We start from the raw sequence: 18,553 nt of genomic DNA on the forward strand, positions 1-18,553 counted from the left end.
GTTCGCATGGCGCACGTGCCGAGCCCGCCAGGAAGTCGGCACGGCGCAGCGCTAATCACAAGCAGTGAGACATTTCCCGATGTGCGGCTGCAGAGATCGGGAAATGTCTCCCTGCCTGTGATTAGCGCTGCGCCGTGCCGACTTCCTGGCGGGCTCGGCACGTGCGCCATGCGAACACGCCGGAGCTCATCCTTACTCAGAATAAATTAAGAAACGAAAGCTATTGGCTACTGCCCCGTTTATAGTCCCGACGTACGTGTTTTACGTCACCGCGTTCAGAACGGTTGGATTTTCTGACAACTTTGTGTGACCGTGTGTATGCAAGATAAGTTTAAGCCAACATCCGTCGGAAAAAATCCATGGATTTTGTTGTCAGAATGTCCGATCAATGTCCGACCGTGTGTACAGGGCAAAAGACTTAATATTTGTCCTATTTTAATAGTACACTTATTGTAAAAAAAAAAAAATAAAACCCTTTCAAGACAACTGTAATATGCCCAAATATTACACGAGATTCTGCACCCCCCTTTCTGTTATGGTTGAAGGTAGCCTTTAAATTGATCCTTTACATCCAGAGCAGAGAAAAAGGGTCACCATTTTACACATGCTCCTCCTCTTTCCTCAACCCCCCCCCCCCCCCCCATTGCTTCGGTTGGCTGTGAGAAGCAAAGTGAAATGCTTAACACTTCCAGGTATGGCTAAGAATGTGGTCTTACCCATGTGACAGCGATGGTGCCTATTGATTGGCCACCAGGGATGGCAAAGGCCCCGTGGAGGCCTCAACAAAATGGTTTGGAGCTTACACAGGTTTTTTCTTTTCCTAGTTTCAACAGCTTTACAAAGTTGTACAGGAGCATATAAAAGTGAGTAAATGCTGCTTGAAAGGGCGTACAGGCAAAGGAGTCAGTTTAAAGTCGAATTAAACCCTCCTATTTTATTACTGTAATAAAGTCATACTGCATATACGATAATAAATTTGCAGCAGAATGGGTGTAAAAAGATCCAACATAACCCACTGAACACTGCTCTAATTAACATTGCTCTTGCTTGCTGAGCAATGTTGGGGGGATATGCAATGTTTGTGGGGGATGGACGGTGGACTGACCATGGAACTGATCAGGAATATGAAATATTAGGATTACATTTTCTTTAAGAGGGTTCAATTGTACTTTGTTTTTAACGTCTTTTGTACCCTTATATTATTGTTTTTCTCCTTTTAAATTTAAAAAAATTCTGCAAAATCTATTTCTGTTCATAAAGTTCTCTATGCTTTATTACTGGCACTCATTTATAAAGAAATAAAATAAAAATTATAGAAACAAAATTCCAGAGACAAAACAAAACTTTTCAAAGTTACAACAGTGTGACCATTTCAGTATGGTGGGAGAGAAAGCTGGAAAATTTAAATTCCAACCACATAATCCTACGTTTTTTTTTGACACAAGTTTTCCACAGCTGAAAAAGGTCTGATGAATATCAAACTTTTATTCCAACAAATTTTACTCTGATTTGATGAGCCAAAGGCAGTATGATTCGAAGACACATAAAACGTGCCTTAACACTTCATATTCTAGACACCGCAGGTAATGTGTTTTTAATAAAAGCACACACATTTTCTCCAAGGATTCTTCACAAACAGGACATAGCAAAAGTTCAGCAGCAGGAGTTTAGTCTATAAGCAGATTGCGTGTCCCATGTATAATTTTCCAAAACTCCTTTTAGGAGGCTTACAAATGACTCTAAGAATGTCAAAAAGTTCATGTACAGATGGAATATTGGGATTAGATAAATAGAGAACCTTCACTTTCGAACAGCAAAGATTAATTGTAAGTCTACTGATTGTCAGTCCTCCCAAAATTGTTATTTCTGTGATGAGATATCACTGGGAGCTCCCAAGCTATGTTCCTATAAGGTTTCACTTTCTAGTTATAATCTCTGCAATTTAAAATAAAGCAGAACTGTAGGCCGTAGGGTTAAGCAGAGTGATTTTGGAAAAAATTATAATCAAGAAAAATTATCGCAAAATTCTCAATTTCACTCATTAAGTTGCTTAGGCAAGATTTGTTGGAAAAAAAAAATAAAGTACATTCCTTTTTTATTTAGAGGATGTCTTTTTTTTGGTAAGTACTTTTATTCGTATTGAAGCTTTTGCTTTTTTTGTTTTTGGTACTTATGTATTAAAATTTTTATTCTACTTTTTTTTCGCAGTCTGTTTTTTTTTCTACAAAACTAAATAATAGGGCTAATGACTAGACATTTTTTGTCTAAAAAAAGGATCACAACATTTGAAGGGAGCGTCTATCCCTGACAAGCCATTTAAATTATATTTAAGCCCTAACAAGGAACTTCTATTTGCTCCCTTCTGGTCTGTTAAATACATACCATACCATGGAAGCAAGTTTGTTATAACTTTGATGAATGCAAAAATACAAAATCATGTCAGAATTCAGAATAGTTCTGTCAAATTAGCCCTCCACTCCTGTTATCCATAGGAGAAGTATGCCCAAAAAAAGCTTTGGCCATACTTCTCCTTTAATAAATGAACACATCTGTGACAGATTAGAATGCATTTTTTTTGCACTTGCACAGTTTTTAATAAAAAAAAAAAAGAAGGGGGAAATGTGTATGCATTGCAGAGACATACTGTATTTCTTTCAAGTTTATTGTACCCTTTAAACCATTAAATACACCCTAATGATACCCATGAGAGAAGTATAGGATGCAAGCTGCCTGACTGTATTGGACTTTAGTCATTTTGAGACAGAGACCCAGAACAAGCATGCTGTAAATCAGGGATATGCAATTAGCGGACCTCCAGCTGTTGCAAAACTACAAGTCCCATCATTCCTCTGTCTCTGGGTGTCATACTTGTAGCTGTCAAAGTCTTGCTATGCCTCATGGGAATTGTAGTTCTGCAACAGCTGGAGGCCGCTAATTGCATATCCCTGCTGTAAATGAATGGCAGAAAAAAAGTGTCAAAGTTCATTATCTCTATACTTCTGGGTCACAGACTTAGAGCACAAAATAAAAAAAAAGCATCCACATGACAGGCAGGGAACTTGTATTTTTAAAAACAGGACAGAAATTGCACTGTCCTTTCATGGTAGATTCCCTTTAATTTTCTTGCCCCATTGACTCCAAAGCATTACCAAATTAGTTAGATTTCACCAAATTACTAGAGGATGAGAACTCTCAGTTTTGCCCATCCCCATTTAGAGGTCATTGCAGCCTAGATACCCAGACCAAATTTAGCAACGTTTGTACATGACAATGGTTAACATGACAATAACTCTATGACTAATTTGTCTACCCAAAATTTTAAAAACTTGTTTTAACAAAAGAAAAAAATACAACCCCAAGAGCTTTAATTGTAACCGCCAGCTTTTTACAAACAAAGCCATGTGTTTACCATGTCAAAGCTGGCATGATGATCACAATCAAGAAGAACCACGACCTGTTTGGTTCCTAGTTGTCAGTAGGCTGAAATAAAATTTCCCTGTTGATGCCAATTCAAAACTACATAGTTTAACATTTAGTGCCATATTTATTCAGGTCATTGTCCTATCAACAAAGTATTGTCCGATGTACCGGTGTTCAACTGTTCTACTCCCACCCACTCCCACTGTGTTCTCTGGTCATTTACTTCTACTTTCACCCATGCCTTCTTCTGTTCCTCTCTGATTATTCTCCACTTCCACCCATGTACACTTTCCTCTCTGGTCACTCTCCTAAAATTCCACCCATGCCCAGTCTGCTCAATGGTCTTTCTACAATTCCCCCCCATGCCCACTCTGCTCAATGGTCTTTCTATAATTCCACCCATGCCCACTCTGCTCATATGTCATTCTCCTAAACTTCCAGCCATGGCCACACTCCTCTCTGGTTATTGTATTCCACATGCACCCATGCTCCCCAGCGCTCTGGTCATTGTGCACTTTCACCAATGCCCACGGTGCTCTCATCATTCTTCTTACACCAATGTCCACTCTGCTCTCTGGTCTTTGAGCTACACTTACACCCATGCCCAGCAACCTCTCTTCTCTGGTTGTTCTATGCTTTAACCCATGCCCATTTTCTTCTCTGGTCATTGTTCTTTACATGCACCCGTGCCCGCTCTTCACTCAGGTCATTCTACATTTGTACTACTAAAGCCGACTGAGCGCTCATTCTTCTACACTTCCACCCATGTCCACTCTGCTCTCTGGCCTTATACCTACACTTTCACCTATGTCCACTCATCTCTGGTTATTCTTCTCCACATCCACCCATGCCCAATTTGCTCTCTGGCCATTCTTTTTCACTTCCACCCATGCCCATCTTCCTCTCCGATAACTCTTAAACTCCACCCCCAAAGCCTTTGTTGTACCTCTATGTTTTATCTCCTTCACTTTTACCCATGCCTTCTTTTGTCCCTGTATGATTTGATCATTCTCCTCCCTTACCCCCATGCTTCCTTTTCTATGATTATACGCTTGCACTTCCATCCTGGTGGACCAATTCCGTACCACAGATGTACACAAAACAAGCTGTATTTCTTTCATTACCTGCTATATACTAATAAAATGACTACATAATACTAATACACCCACTTTCAAATGTACGAATTGTACAAATGCTTTAAGACACATTTACTAAAGTATATACAAATATTTCCTTGATTAAAAAAAAATAAATAAAAGCATTACTTATGCATAACATCAACTGATGTATGTTTTACCTGACACAGGTTTTTGGACCTCCAAGGTTACAGCTGAGGGTAAAGACTGGACGTAATCACAGGTTTCCTGGTAAGACATGTCTCTCACTTGGATACCGTTTATTGAGAGGATCTCATCTCCAGGAGCTAACTTTCCCATAGATTCCTGGTTGTGATAAAATAATAATATTGACAGGGATGAAAATGTAATCAAAATTACCCTTTATTTTTCAGAAATTAAAGGGATGCTAGCATTTTTAGTTGTCATATGGACATCTGAAATTAAATGTTATGTTATTTACATACTTCCTCACACCTGTTTTCATATTTTAACACTAATTTTTCTTAGGAATATTTGTAAGCATGCCCTTTACCTGCACTCTTGGTTACACTATGCAGTCAGCATCCCTGCTAAATGACTACAGAGTGGAAATCAATGACAGGATAAGCCACTTCAGTGAAGGTCCAATGACAGATCATTGTCCATTAGGAACAAAAAGAGCACCAAATCAAAACTACTTTTCTGTTTTACTCAGAATAACATGCATTTGAAGCAAGTATGGCAGAGCCACCATAAAGTTTGTGGACACCTATATGAGTTTCTTGGAAAAAACTATGGGTAATAATATGGAGTTGCAGCCCCCTTCCCCGACAACCTTTGTAGGGTCAGTCTCCAAGGATCTCTAGATATTGGAGTGTGTCTGTGGGAGTTTGTGCACATTCAAGCCAAAGACAGTTTGGGAGGTCAGATGTTGATGTTGGAAAAGACGACCTGATTTGCAGTCAGAGTTTCAATTCATCCTAAAAGTGTTCAGTAGGTTTGAGGTGAGGGCTCTGTGCAGGCCACCAAGTCCTTCCACCCTAAATCCATTAAACCATGTCCTAATTAGCTGGTTTTGTGTATGGGGGCAGTGACATGCTGGAAAAGAAAAGGACTATATCCAAACTGTTGCCACAAGTTTGAATGTTAGAAAACAAAAGAAATGGGCGCAAATGAGAAAACTGGCAATCCCATAACATCAGAATTCATAGTTATTAATCATAAAAGTTCAAAAGGGTCCTAGTATTTACTATATATTGCAGTAGGATTAAAAAGTAAAAATTTTAGTAAGCTTATCCACTAAGGGCAATCAAATCCATAGAGCAGAAGCTATCTCTGGTGTAAAAGAAACAAAAGGGAACAAGGAGAAGTACCTCTAAGTGTAGACTCAAAAACAATTTTTTAAAATGCACTTTTAGTGTAGCATTAACTTTACCCTTCACTGCAAACACCCAAAATCATTTGGGGGGGGGGTGACTTTTCACATACAAAATTTTTGACCTGCATACATATGGTGAGGTGCCCACAAACTTTTTGCAATGCAGTGTACACGAAATATCAAAAATGTTCTTTGCGCATCAAATCGCTTGAAATAAGAACAGACTGTACTACCCTTAAAAATCAAACCTGCAGTAGAAAGTGAAAGAATGGAAACCTCTTAACTTAAATTGATAAATTAGTCTTTTTGTGATTAGGGTAATAGCCAAAGGGTTGCTTACAGTTTCCATAGAACAACAAACGGAAAAAGAAGTGATCATGTTTCGCCTTACCTTGCCCGTTTCTCCTTGTGGTCTTATGCCAGTAATTATAACTTTGACAGGAGATTGTTTAATTTCCAAATCTAACCCAACTGACTCATATTCAGTGCAGAGCAGCTCAACAGTCTCAGTGTTACATCGTCCCAAAATTTCTGCTCCTTCAGATTTCTTCACGACTGGAGTTGTTTTCGAGGCCTTTGCAGAGGACCTGTTGTCCTCATTTTTATGCTTGGAAGCATTAGGATTTTCATTACTCAACATGCTCTTGACTCGGGTTACAGCTTTGTGTTCTAGCTTGGGAGACCTCTTGCTTTCAGATTGCCCTTCTTGGGGATCTTTTATTCCCAAAGTACTTGGATGATTTTCGGCCCTAGTAGTATATTCAAAAGATTTAATGGCAATAAACGGTGAGTCCACTATATGTTCCACAGAGCTGTCTTCAGATTCCACAGAGCTACCGCACAAAGAGGTCCCAGCTTCCCCAAGAATACTTCTTGGCAGGTCATCAGGCGGGACTTCATCGACATCTAGGGAAGGAGTTGTCATAACAATGCCAGAATCCTCATCACCGTTCTTTTTTTTTATATCGCAAAAATGTCTCTCCTCTTTTTTTACAAAATCATCCTCTTCACTGGCATCGTCATCATCATAGCAGACGATCCTTCTCTGGCGCTGAAGAGGGCTTCTTATGGACTGTGGACTTTCATCAATGCTGGACTGCAGAAAGGCTACGTGTTTTTCAGAACTATGAACAGCGCTATTTCTTTGAGAGAAACAAGAATGCTGTCCTTTTGTAGCCCCGTTTTCTTTACATTGAAGTAGAATAAAAGGAAACACAAATAATTATAAGAAAAACGTAAAACATTGTGAACCTTAAAACATTTACTTAAATTCATAATCTATTGGTGACTAGAGGCAGATACTGTAGGTTTATTTACTCCAAAAACTTCTCTCTTTTCTACATGTTTTAGGAATATTTTTGTTATCTTGTTCTTGTGGCGAAAAAGCAGCTTTTAATATTCCCTGTGAGATTATAGCCACACTTAAAATTCTTGCAGGAGCAACTGTTGGGCGCTTAGTTTCTACATGCTGCTAGAACTACATCTCCCAAGAGCCCTTTCCCTATACACAAAATGTGGGAAGGATTTTGTGAATCAAGGCAGCAGTACTGCTTAACTGGGAAAAAAATAAACCTATGCATTTGGATAAGGACAGAGAAGGACGAGCATAGCTGGAGTTCTGTAGTCCAGAAGAGAAGAATTGGGCAGGTCTGACTGTTTGGGATTTCAATGCAGCAGACGTGTGCTATCAGCTCAAACAGCAAGTTAGAAGCACCCTGGATTTCAGGCAGATTAACTGGTATTTTGCTGTACTTGCAGCTTTTTTTTTAATAATTTGAAATGGAATGATAGAACAAACTGCTGAAATTAGTTTTATGTCTGCTTTGTATGCAGAGTTGCTTTTCAGCTGAACAGACCATCAAACAAAAGAAAGGAGGCATGGCTTCATGTTTTCTGAATCATCCCCTGAATGCACCTCCCCCTAGAGTTCTTATGCTGAACTTGGCCATAGGTGTTCAGAGGTGACCAAAAGCTAAAAACGACAACATGGGGAAAATTATAACAATGTAAATATTTTGAGGCTTGGTGTTGTCCCCACCACTGGACTACGAGTTACAATACAGTAAACATGGCCCAGCATGTATGGTCTGCCTAAAAGGACAGCAAAGTGTGTATTGGAGATTGCGTGTCTGTCTAAAAAAGTTAAAAAATACTTGCAGTGCGGCTTTAATACAAATTTGCAAATAAGGTCTTGACTTTTATACAGATGTTAGAAGCAAGTAGAAAGTAGATCTTAATCAAAAATGTATTTGTTATGGACAGAATGAGGAGTGGTTGAAACCCCTGTGTGTTTTTTGGCGATCTTTGCCCCATTGGGGAGATTTTACTACCTATCTTGCAGGCATAATATGAAGTGTGTGGAGATTTTAGATGTGATGGAAATACCCACTTAGACAGTTGACACCAGGACAATTGTCCTCATTGGAAGATTTCCCCTCCATTTCTGTTCCAGTGAACACTCAAAAGTTTGGATTTTCCCTCACCTGAAGGGCTCACAATGATAAAAAAAGTAAAAAAACAAGTAAATGGAGAGTCAAACTTCCTAATCGGCCAGAAGGCCCATCTTGTGCAATACACATTGCACTTTTTAAAATTTTTATTATTTAACTTATCACAGACACTTATACTACACGTGTTCGGTTTATAGCAAAAAGACGGAGGGTGCTGGTTTGTCAGGGCCTGCACTGAGGTTGGGGTGAGAATCTGTGGACCTCAGGTCTTTTTCCTCTTTCCAACTGGAAATCACTCTTCAGGAGAGCCCTCACCAAGTAGTCGGAACACCAGCTTCATCAGGTCCCTAAGGAGCGGGGTCCACCTGACTTCAGCCTAGGTAGACCAAAGTATGCCTTGCCCCTCTCAGGAGGCCTTGCTCCCCGGGGTGTTCAGAGATTCAGGCCCTTCCTCTTTGGTGGTTGGTCCTATATCTGTACCCTTCATTTGTGTGCTGTGATCACGGTTCACTTTTTGTTCACAGGGGATTGAATAGGCACCGCATGCGGAGCTCTGTAGGAAAAAAATATATATACATCTCCCTATCAGGGACACATACAACAATATTTCCTGATCTAGGTTCTGATCCCCTACTGCTCTACCCAAAATTGAAAAGTTTTGGCTTTAGATGCACTTAAAAATTAAAGAATATGTAAACCCAACATTTCATTATGCTGAAATGTGCCTACTGTGCCATATACTTGTATAAAAAGTATCCCGTTTTCTTTGTATTGCTTCTTTTGTGCGGAATCCCTGGTGTTCCTGCCAGTCCCTCTGCTTTCCTATTAAAAACTGACCAAACTGAGCAGGAGAACACACTATGGTCAGTTCTCTTGCTGTGCTGGAAACTCAGCCTGCTCTCCTTCAATGATCAGACTTATCCTGACACACCCTTCCTGCACAGCCTTTCAATGGGAAGCTCAGTGTGCTGCTTTTTCTCCTCCCCCAGCTCTTATGCAGTTAAGAACAGAGGGAATATATTCATTTATAAAAAAAAGGGGGGGGGGGGAGGTATTTCTAATATTTGTATGTATACACAAATGTTTTGCCTTTCATTTCTATTTTAAACAAAATGGGTTATTTTACAAGGTGAGGGTTTACTCTCACTTTAAGTCTTCCCTTGATGACTGGTGGGACATAGTGCTAGAGAATCTGTTTTATTATGCACATGGAACGACTTTCCTGAAAAATATAAAATCGATGAGCTGCTTGCAATTTCATTTCTTTGCTGTTGCTACCACTGTATACATAGAATCACTTTCTCCTCTAGGAAAATGAACCGACTCTGGCAGGCAGCTCAGACTACAGACATTCCCGTGGATTTTTTTTCTTCCAAGAAAACGTCCAACCATTGGCCTTAATTCATGGAAACAGCTTAAAGCCTATTGCACAAAAGAAAGCATTACCCCTAATTTATGCGTACTACAAACATGGCAAACGCATATTGGCAAGACCGCGGGGTCTGTCATTTCTGGGTCCAGAACATTATAACTCTCACACTTGGTTCCCACAAAAATCTATTTTCCAGCCTCTTAAACAGCAGATTTTACACTACTGAATGTTATAGTGAGCACTTACTATTGTCACTCCCAAAAGGCAAGTGACATATAAAAAGTTTTATGAGCCTGTATATACTGCAGAGTTATGCCCTGTACACACGGTCGGATTTTCCGACGGAAAATGTGTGATAGGACCTAGCTGTCGGAAATTTCGACCGTGTGTGGGCTCCATCACACATTTTCCATCGGATTTTCCGACACACAAAGTTTGAGAGCAGGCTATAAAATTTTCCGACAACAAAATCCGTTGTCGGAATTTCCGATCGTGTGTACACAAATCCGACGCACAAAGTGCCACGCATGCTCAGAATAAATAAAGAGATGAAAGCTATTGGCTACTGCCCCGTTTATAGTCCCGACGTACGTGTTTTACGTCACCGCGTTCAGAACGATCGGATTTTCCGACAACTTTGTGTGACCGTGTGTATGCAAGACAAGTTTGAGCCAACATCCGTCGGAAAAAATCCATGGATTTTGTTGTCGGAATGTCCGATCAATGTCACTGAAGAACTAAAGTCACCTAATGTAGAAGAACTTGATAAAACAGAACCACAGTTATAACCCGATTCCTTGCTATGGCATGTCCCAGTCCACACTGGGTTTACTGTAACAGGGTCAAAATCATGATGTGAGGAGGAAGAATGACAATAGAAGTGGAAGCCAAATGGGGGCCAAAACTACTTTTTTCGTATTTAAAGAGTGGGGAATGGTTGAAAGACATCTTTCAAATGTTTACAATTCTTGTGAGGAGACTTGCCCTCACATTCTGTACGGTCACTGAGAAAGCAAGCAAGAGCAATATCCTCACAGGACTAAAAAAAATAAAAAAATAATAAAAAAAAAAAAATAAAAAGTAGCAAATTTTTAATCTCATTGTAAATTTTTAAAAAAATGGCAAGAGTTACACTTACCGGCCACTTTATTAGGTACACCTGTTTAATTGCTTGGTAACACAAATTGCTAATCAACCAATCACATAGAGCAACTAAATGCATTTAGGCATCTAGGAGGTGGTGAAGATGACTTGCGGAAGTTCAAACTGAGCATCAGAATGGGGAATAAAGGGGATTTAAGTGATTTTGAACGTGGCATGGTTGTGCCGGACGGGATGGTCTGAGTATTTCAAAAACTACTGGGATTTTCATGCACAACCATCTCTCATGTTTACAGAGAATGGTCCGAAAAAGAGAAAATATCCAGTGAGCGGCAGTTGTGTGGAGGAAAATGCCTTGTTGATGTCAGAGGAGAATGGGCAGACTGGTTCGAGAAGATAGAAAGGTAACAGTAACTAAAAACTCAGCTAAGAACAGGAAACTGGGGCTACAATTCACACAGGCTCACCAAAATTGGACAATAGAAGATTGGAAAAACATCTAATGAGTCGCGATTTCACCTGCAACCTTCAGATGGTAGGGGCAGAATTTGGCGTAAACATGAAAACATGGATCCATCCTGTCTTGTATCAATGGTTCAGGCTGGCGGTGGTGTAATGGTGTGGGGGATATTTTCTTGGCGCACTTTGGGCCCCTTAGTACCAATTGATCATCTTTTAAACGCCACGGCCTACCTGAGTATTGTTGCTGACCATGTCCATCCCTTTATGACTACAGTGTACTCATCTTCTGATGGCTCCTTCCAGCAGGATAATGCACCATGTCACAAAGCTCCAATCATCTCACCACTGGTTTCATGAACATAACAGTGAGGTCACTGTACCCCAATGGTCTCCACAGTCACCAAATCTCAGTCCAATAGAGCACTTTTGAGATGTGGTGGAACGGGAGATTGGCATCATGGATGTGCAGCCGACAAATCTGCAGCAACTGCATGATGCTATCATGTCACTATGGACCAAAATCTCTGGGGAATGTTTCCAACACTTTGTTGAATCTATGCCATGAATGCCATGAAGAATGAAGGCGGTTCTAAAGGCAAAAGGGGGTCCAACCTGGTACTAGCAAGGTGTATCTAATAAAGTGGCCGGTGAGTGTATAGTCAAGCGACACCTATACATGACTTTGCGTTGTCCTGCACTGTTCCACTGGGGTTGTCATGAAAAACCCAGTGCTTATGGGTACAGAGGAGCATGTGACCTCCTCCCATTGGGCAGCACAGTGGTGGTATAAAAGTTATGGCATGTAAAAGCAATCTCTTTATATGTGATTGAACAGTGTATTAAACTATCTGGCTGGAGTTTGCCTTTAAAAAAAGAAAATCAACCACCGCATTGGGCCGTTCTCACACGTGCAGTGATAGGGTTCAGAGGCTACACACATTAATACAATGAAGAGGTTGCGGTGTAATCCATAGGGATTATTACACAGGAAATAATTAGAGGCCACACAGATGTACGGATGTCAGGTGCAAAGTCACAATTCTCATCCTTCTACATCTTGCCAGCACACAGACAGAGCCTGTTAAGAAGTGAATGGGAAGTCCATCTTACTGGCAGCATTGAAAGGAACAGTGTTTTCCTCCATAGAGCTACTGGCGCTTCTCAAACGCAGCTGCTCCTCGTCACTCGAGCCGGTCACGGCGGTGTCAGAAAGGGAAGACTGGCTGGGGGTATCCTGGGAGAAGTATTGTGATAGCTCTACTTCTGAACTCACCGAGCCCTGCCAACAAGAAGACAAAGATGTGTGTTAGTGGTATTGCACTATTTATAAAGGTTCTCATCTTTATAAAAGGATCTGATCATGTAGTCTATTGACACTACAACATTGCTTGATAGGCCAAAGTGCATTCTGGTAAATGGGAAAAACCTCCAAAAGGTGGCAAGTAGACAAGAGAAAAAAAAGAGATACACAGTCTCAAGAGAGATCCTTGAGTATAGTATTAGGGTTTCAGTTGTTTGAATTACATAAATTGAAATTAAAAAAGTGATATTAGGACCAATACTCACATCGACAGGGTTGCAGGACACCCAAAATGAGGGGGATCAAGCAAGCGGATAAGTAAAGGCTTAAGCCAATACAGGACAGTCTTGATGCTTGCCAGGGCGATTTCTCAGATAACATGCTAAGTTGGGTGCCATTGGGTTATCTACGTGAGGAAACAAACCCCAAAAGCTCAACAGAAGCACCCATATGAAAGTGACTGCCTGAGAGAATCGTTTACATCAAGGACACGTATTTAATGATTATGCAATACATACAAAAACCATCAACATGTTTCACGGCGCTAACAGCCTCTTCATCAGGAAGGTGGAGGTGAACACTTTCAGGCTGTAGAGTGGAAATCCTTTCTGTAGCTTACACACAAACACAAACACACATACTCTAAAAGCTACCGAATAAGGCTGCATAGTGGCAAGCCAAAGTGTTCACCAACACCCTACTGATGAAATGACCATTGCTAGCATCTTGAAATGCGTCAACAGTGTTTGTATGTATTTCATGATCCTTAAAGTCCAGTACTTGATGTAAAAGATTCTTTCAAGCACTCACTTCCATATGGGTGCCTCTGCAGAGCTAGAATTAATTTTTAGGGCTGGCTTCCTGACACTGATTGAGGTACACAAGTTGCTGCACGTGCCCATTCATTATACGTGGGTCAGCAACATGTATCCATGCATCAAAAAACACACCTACAATGTAGGATTTATATAGCACCAACTGTCTGCACAGCACTTTACAAAGAGAATAAGTGAGATAGCAAATGAGCGCTGGGTGATCGAAAAAAGTAAAAAACATCTGTGGATAGCCTGACTCCAAATTAAGGCTGGATGCAAAGACATTGTGCGATATGTGTGATAAATTTGTATGATAAAAACACCAATAAGTAGAAACATCCATAAAACAGACATGCTGATACAGTAACACAAAATCTCCTGTATATATATATATATATATATATATATATATATATATATATATATATATATATATATATATATATAACATTTTGTATATGTGTACTATTTGGATAGCAGTGTCCCTTTAATATTTTAGAATATTGCACTCTTTACTTACTCGGCTTGCAGGCTCCAGGAAGCGTTTCATAGTCCAGCTAAGTGGTGCCGATGCATCTATTTGTTTCGGCTTCACATTTGGAGATGGGCTCTTTAAATGCAGACCTGAAGGATTAGAATTGAAATAAAACTTTGGTTCATTGGCATAGTGCAAGAGTAGCCATATGTGAAAAATGTGGAATACAAATACCACATTATCCCCTTCTACTGACTGCCTGTTGCACCTGTTGATTAGCAGTCAAGGCGCATTCAGCCATGTGACTTAAACAATACCTGTCCAAGACTTTCTAGCACCATTTTTACAAACTTTTACATTTGCCACCTTGTTCTTAAACAATTAACATATGCCATGACAGCGCCTATGGTGATGGGATTACAGCCAACTCCAAGGTTCCTCTGTTTGGTCCCCCCCGGAGCCCCCGCACCTTTTCACCAGGTATCTTTGGTCCAGCTGCATGACATTGTGATCAAATTTCTCCACTGGTGGACGTGTTCTAAATGCAGCAGAGTGACACCAATAATGATGGGGTACTGCTCCCTGCTACATTCTGTGACACACCTTGATACCCTGGGGGCTTACAGTGAGTGGGGCGATTGGTGAGTATTTCAGTAAAGGAAAGCTGCCTTTTTTATTTTAGCAATGGGTAGGACTATTTATATTTAGTTACGCCTGTTAATATAAATGTGTAATATATTACAGGACAAGTCCAGTTGAATCTGTTGTTGAATGTGTAGCTGACCTACTAAATAAAATTTAATCTATCCGTAGCTATCTGCACTAAAATTCAGTTTACATTTTTCATCCATATTAAGTAACCTTTTGGGAAATTGTTTGTACAGTAGAGCATTTAAAATGTAAAAAAAAAATAGCATTGAATTATAATTAAGTTACGTTAACCATACACAGCTCGTATCGTATCCCAGCCAAATTCAAGTTGTGGGTTGCTCTGTCTATCTGGCTTGACAAACTTAAGATTACAAAATTGAAGGAGCCAGGTGGAAAACTATCAGCTAAACAATGACTGCTTCCAATTAAATGCAGTTACTGTTTAGGTATTCAGACAACTGCAGGTCTGACTATAATAGAATGCAGGGGAGATTCCTCCATCTATGCTGTATTGTATGGCCAGATGAAAGACACCTAACCATGCATGGCTAGATTTGATTTGTCATAATGGGATAGTAGCATACAGGTGCTTGATGGGACAGTACTGCTAAGAGCGAGCATTAGTTCACCACTTTAGTAGAAAATATATTACAACACCAGTTCCTGTAAGAGGTCTTTACTCTCTCTGGTAGCTAGGCCTGTTTGTTTTCATTCTGGACTGGGTGACTCACAGGTAGCCTCACTGTTACCTCCCTCTTCCTTCTAGAAAGTGCTGGAAGGAGAGGAGTTGCTGCCTGGGATACCTTGAGGAGCCTTGACCAATCCCCAATTTGGATTGGCACGGGGCAGTCTTCCTTAAATACCTGGGGTCAGCCCAGCTTGGGAGAAGTTGTCGGGTAAAAAACCGAACACATATTAATTACACAAGAAAATAACTAGCTCATTCTAGGTTTATAAGGGGGGGCCGTGCCACATCCATGAGATACATATTAACTAAAAAAGGAAATTCCCCTAACTGGATTTTTCCGGCACTTGCACAAGAAATTGTATAGATTGTGATCTCATATAAGAGTAAAAACAATATTTTTATTTAAAGATTATAAAAACAAGACATTCCAAGCAACGGAAACATATATAATACATATAATTCAAAAACAGTACTGATTATATTCAAGTAGACAATGATATTCCTACAGTCGGGGCTTTTAAGGCCCATTAATTGTATTCCACTGCACGGTGGTATTTAAACGATGGAAACTCTTTGCCAGCCCAACGCGTTTCGGGATATATTAAAATTCAGTCCTTCTTCAGGGGCTTAATTGGAAAGAGGAATTCATCTGTGATGTTGACGTTGCTTGTTTTAGAACCAATGGTAAAAAGGGAGAACGGAAGTATTTGAAAATATGATAACAGATGGTTATAATTTTTATATATATGAAGTGCTGTTCTCTGGATAGTTCATCAATATGTTTCAATCCCTCAAATTGTGGATATGCAAAGTTAACCTTACACCTACCCTGTCCGTCCCGGATGCGTGCTGGCCGCAGCGGTACACTGGAGCAAAAACAGGGAAGAAGGCAAACCTGTAGTTGAGTGTTTTAAAGTTTTAGCCAGCCACAGATCCCAGCATCCGACAGACACGGTGTTCAAAGGGATGAGGTGGCAACTCTACTGTCGGGGCCCACGGGGAGCTCCCCAGTCTGGGGGGGGGGGGGGGGGGTGACCCTGGGCGGGGGCTCGGGTGCATCCAGAGTGAAGAGATCCTGGAAGGAGAGGCACATGAGAGAGCAAGCGAGAGGTCAGTGGGAGAGAACACTTCTAAGAGTCTCCAGGGAGGACAACTGGTCGCAGCCAGGAGGGCTGGTGAGTGAGCACAGTCAGGAGGACTGGGGAGGCACACCTGAGAGAACTGGGAGATTGCAGATTAAGATGTGTGCAGAACCAGGAGAGAGGACTGTGGGAAGGACAGTGGAAAGAGGTCTTTGCAGTCAGGCTGGCTAGCAGGGCCTGAAGAGAGCTATCTGGGAGTGGTAGCTGAATAGGAGGACAGCTAACACCTGAACTATTTCTACACCAAAAGGGCCCGAGGTCCCTGCCCGCAAAAGGCATTTCATTGAGGCCTGGCTGAAGTAGTGTCAGGCCTAAGCGAGTCTGGAGGAGTGACAGTCTGCAGCAAGTGAAGTGCTGGAGGAGTGAATGATAAGATGTCTTAAGCAAGTGTTGTGCTGGAGAGAAGACTTGAGTGTATATACTGGAAGTGTATATAGAAGTCCCAAGCAAGTTGCACTGAATTTCCTGGGCATCCCATAATTTCCCATTTCCCATCCAAGTTTAAGCCCCTCAAAAAAAAAAAAAAAAAAAAAAAAACAGAGCTTATGGACTGTTCTATGTCTCTGAGTGACTGAGAGATGGATGTCTGGCTGGGCAGGGTGACAGGTGAAATACTACATTCAGCAACCCCTACGGGGGCTTGGCTACACCTAGTTTTTAGTCAAATCAAGAGAGCTGGCTCCCAAATAATACTTCTCCAAAAACGCATTTACTTGGCTCGAAAGTGATGGCTTTAAAAGCTCCCCAATATCCTCCATGCTTTTCACGCTACATAATCTTCATACTCCCGTGGGGTTTTCATACTGATTACCCAAGCCCTCCCTGTGCAAATAGAAGAGGTTCACACTGACCCGTAAGGTTGCTATATAGTACTTCTGCTCTGTTATTTGGATGTTTTAGTGAATATCTATTTGCCTCCCCCATTTTATTCTATTAAATTATCCCAATGCACACAAAAACTTCTTGAGGTTGGGAAGGGTACTATTCTCATTGCTGGAGACTTTAACGCAGTGTTGAACCCCTTACCTGACAGGCTTGGAGGTTCCCGAACCTCTTTCACCACTTTGAGGGACTGGATGGAGAGTTATGGCTTTGTTGAAATTTGATGTTGGAGACATCCTGATCATAAAGAGTTCTCCAGTCAATCAGATTTGCATAAAACTTTATCCAGAATAGACATGTTTATCTTGGAACATGCTCCGTTGGAACTCCAGTTTCAGGCGATACACCCACCTGGTATACGGGCCTGGCTTGTGAGCCCATTCTGGTTAGCAGATCCCATGGTTTTGTATAAATGTGACAATGACATGAAACACTATTGGCAGGAGAACCCTCAATGAGTCCCAGAGGGTCTTAAGTGGGATGCCTTTAAGGCGGTTACAAGAGAGTTTTATATGACTGGGGCTCATAAGCTTAAAAAGACCAACAATGCAAATCTAGACTCCTTGAGCCAGAAGGTTTGCAACACTGAAAGTCTCTGTCTCTATACTCTCTAATCATTCCTCATCAACAGTGAAAAGATGCTCACAGATAAGACGCAATTGCGAAAAACTGGGGTCCTTTGCCAAGCATAAAACAGTGCACAACAATGGTAGTCCTTCTAGTTAAACAGTAGTAATAAATTCTATTTACAGGTCATCACTGTAGCTCTGGTGGTACCAGGACATTCTTGTGTTCATATGGCACTGGGTTTACCAATGAAATGGTGTGTTGTAAATTGAAGCATTCTAGTACTGAGGACCCCAGTTTGATAATTGCCATAGACCCATTTCGTATAAAGCTAGCCCTGGTTCCAATGGTAGGATCCAAGGGAGTGCTGGGGAAAATGGGGGTAACACCAGGATCAGGATCATAATGTGTGTCCAAGAGAATATGTACTAAAAGTAATGCAAACACATAGGTCCTTCAAATTTCACATGTTGGTAGAGTAACTTTTTTAATAAAAAAAAAATTGTCCACTTTTGTATTACTTTACAGCCCTTGTATGTATAATATGCTCTTCTCAGCCCTAGAAGAAACTCTCCAGTTTTCCAGGCAAATATTGATGCAGCAGAAACCGCAAAGAGGTCCATAATATGCCATTGTTGCACATTTCTCAGGGTCTACACAAACCTCTCTCAAACTTTTTAACACAGGAACCCTTGAACCTTGAAATTACCTTCTGGTCTCAGGGAATCCCTGCCAAAAATGTATATCATGATA

General features: G+C 40.8%; 1 protein-coding gene across 2 annotated transcripts in view; it reads right to left on the reverse strand.

Annotated features, from left to right (window-relative positions):
* Window positions 1-18,553, reverse strand: part of PDZD2 (PDZ domain containing 2) — a 496,705-nt gene that overhangs the window by 58,849 nt on the left and 419,303 nt on the right. For both annotated transcript variants that reach the window (XM_073620669.1, XM_073620675.1), the window contains 4 exons: window positions 13,916-14,019; window positions 12,391-12,559; window positions 6,287-7,080; window positions 4,718-4,862 (listed from right to left, as the gene is read on the reverse strand). In XM_073620669.1, the coding sequence (XP_073476770.1) occupies window positions 4,718-4,862; window positions 6,287-7,080; window positions 12,391-12,559; window positions 13,916-14,019 (1,212 nt within the window). The remainder of the gene's footprint in view (window positions 1-4,717; window positions 4,863-6,286; window positions 7,081-12,390; window positions 12,560-13,915; window positions 14,020-18,553) is intronic.

This window comes from Aquarana catesbeiana, linkage group LG01 (assembly GCF_042186555.1).
Source record: "Aquarana catesbeiana isolate 2022-GZ linkage group LG01, ASM4218655v1, whole genome shotgun sequence".
Classification (NCBI taxonomy): domain Eukaryota; kingdom Metazoa; phylum Chordata; class Amphibia; order Anura; family Ranidae; genus Aquarana; species Aquarana catesbeiana.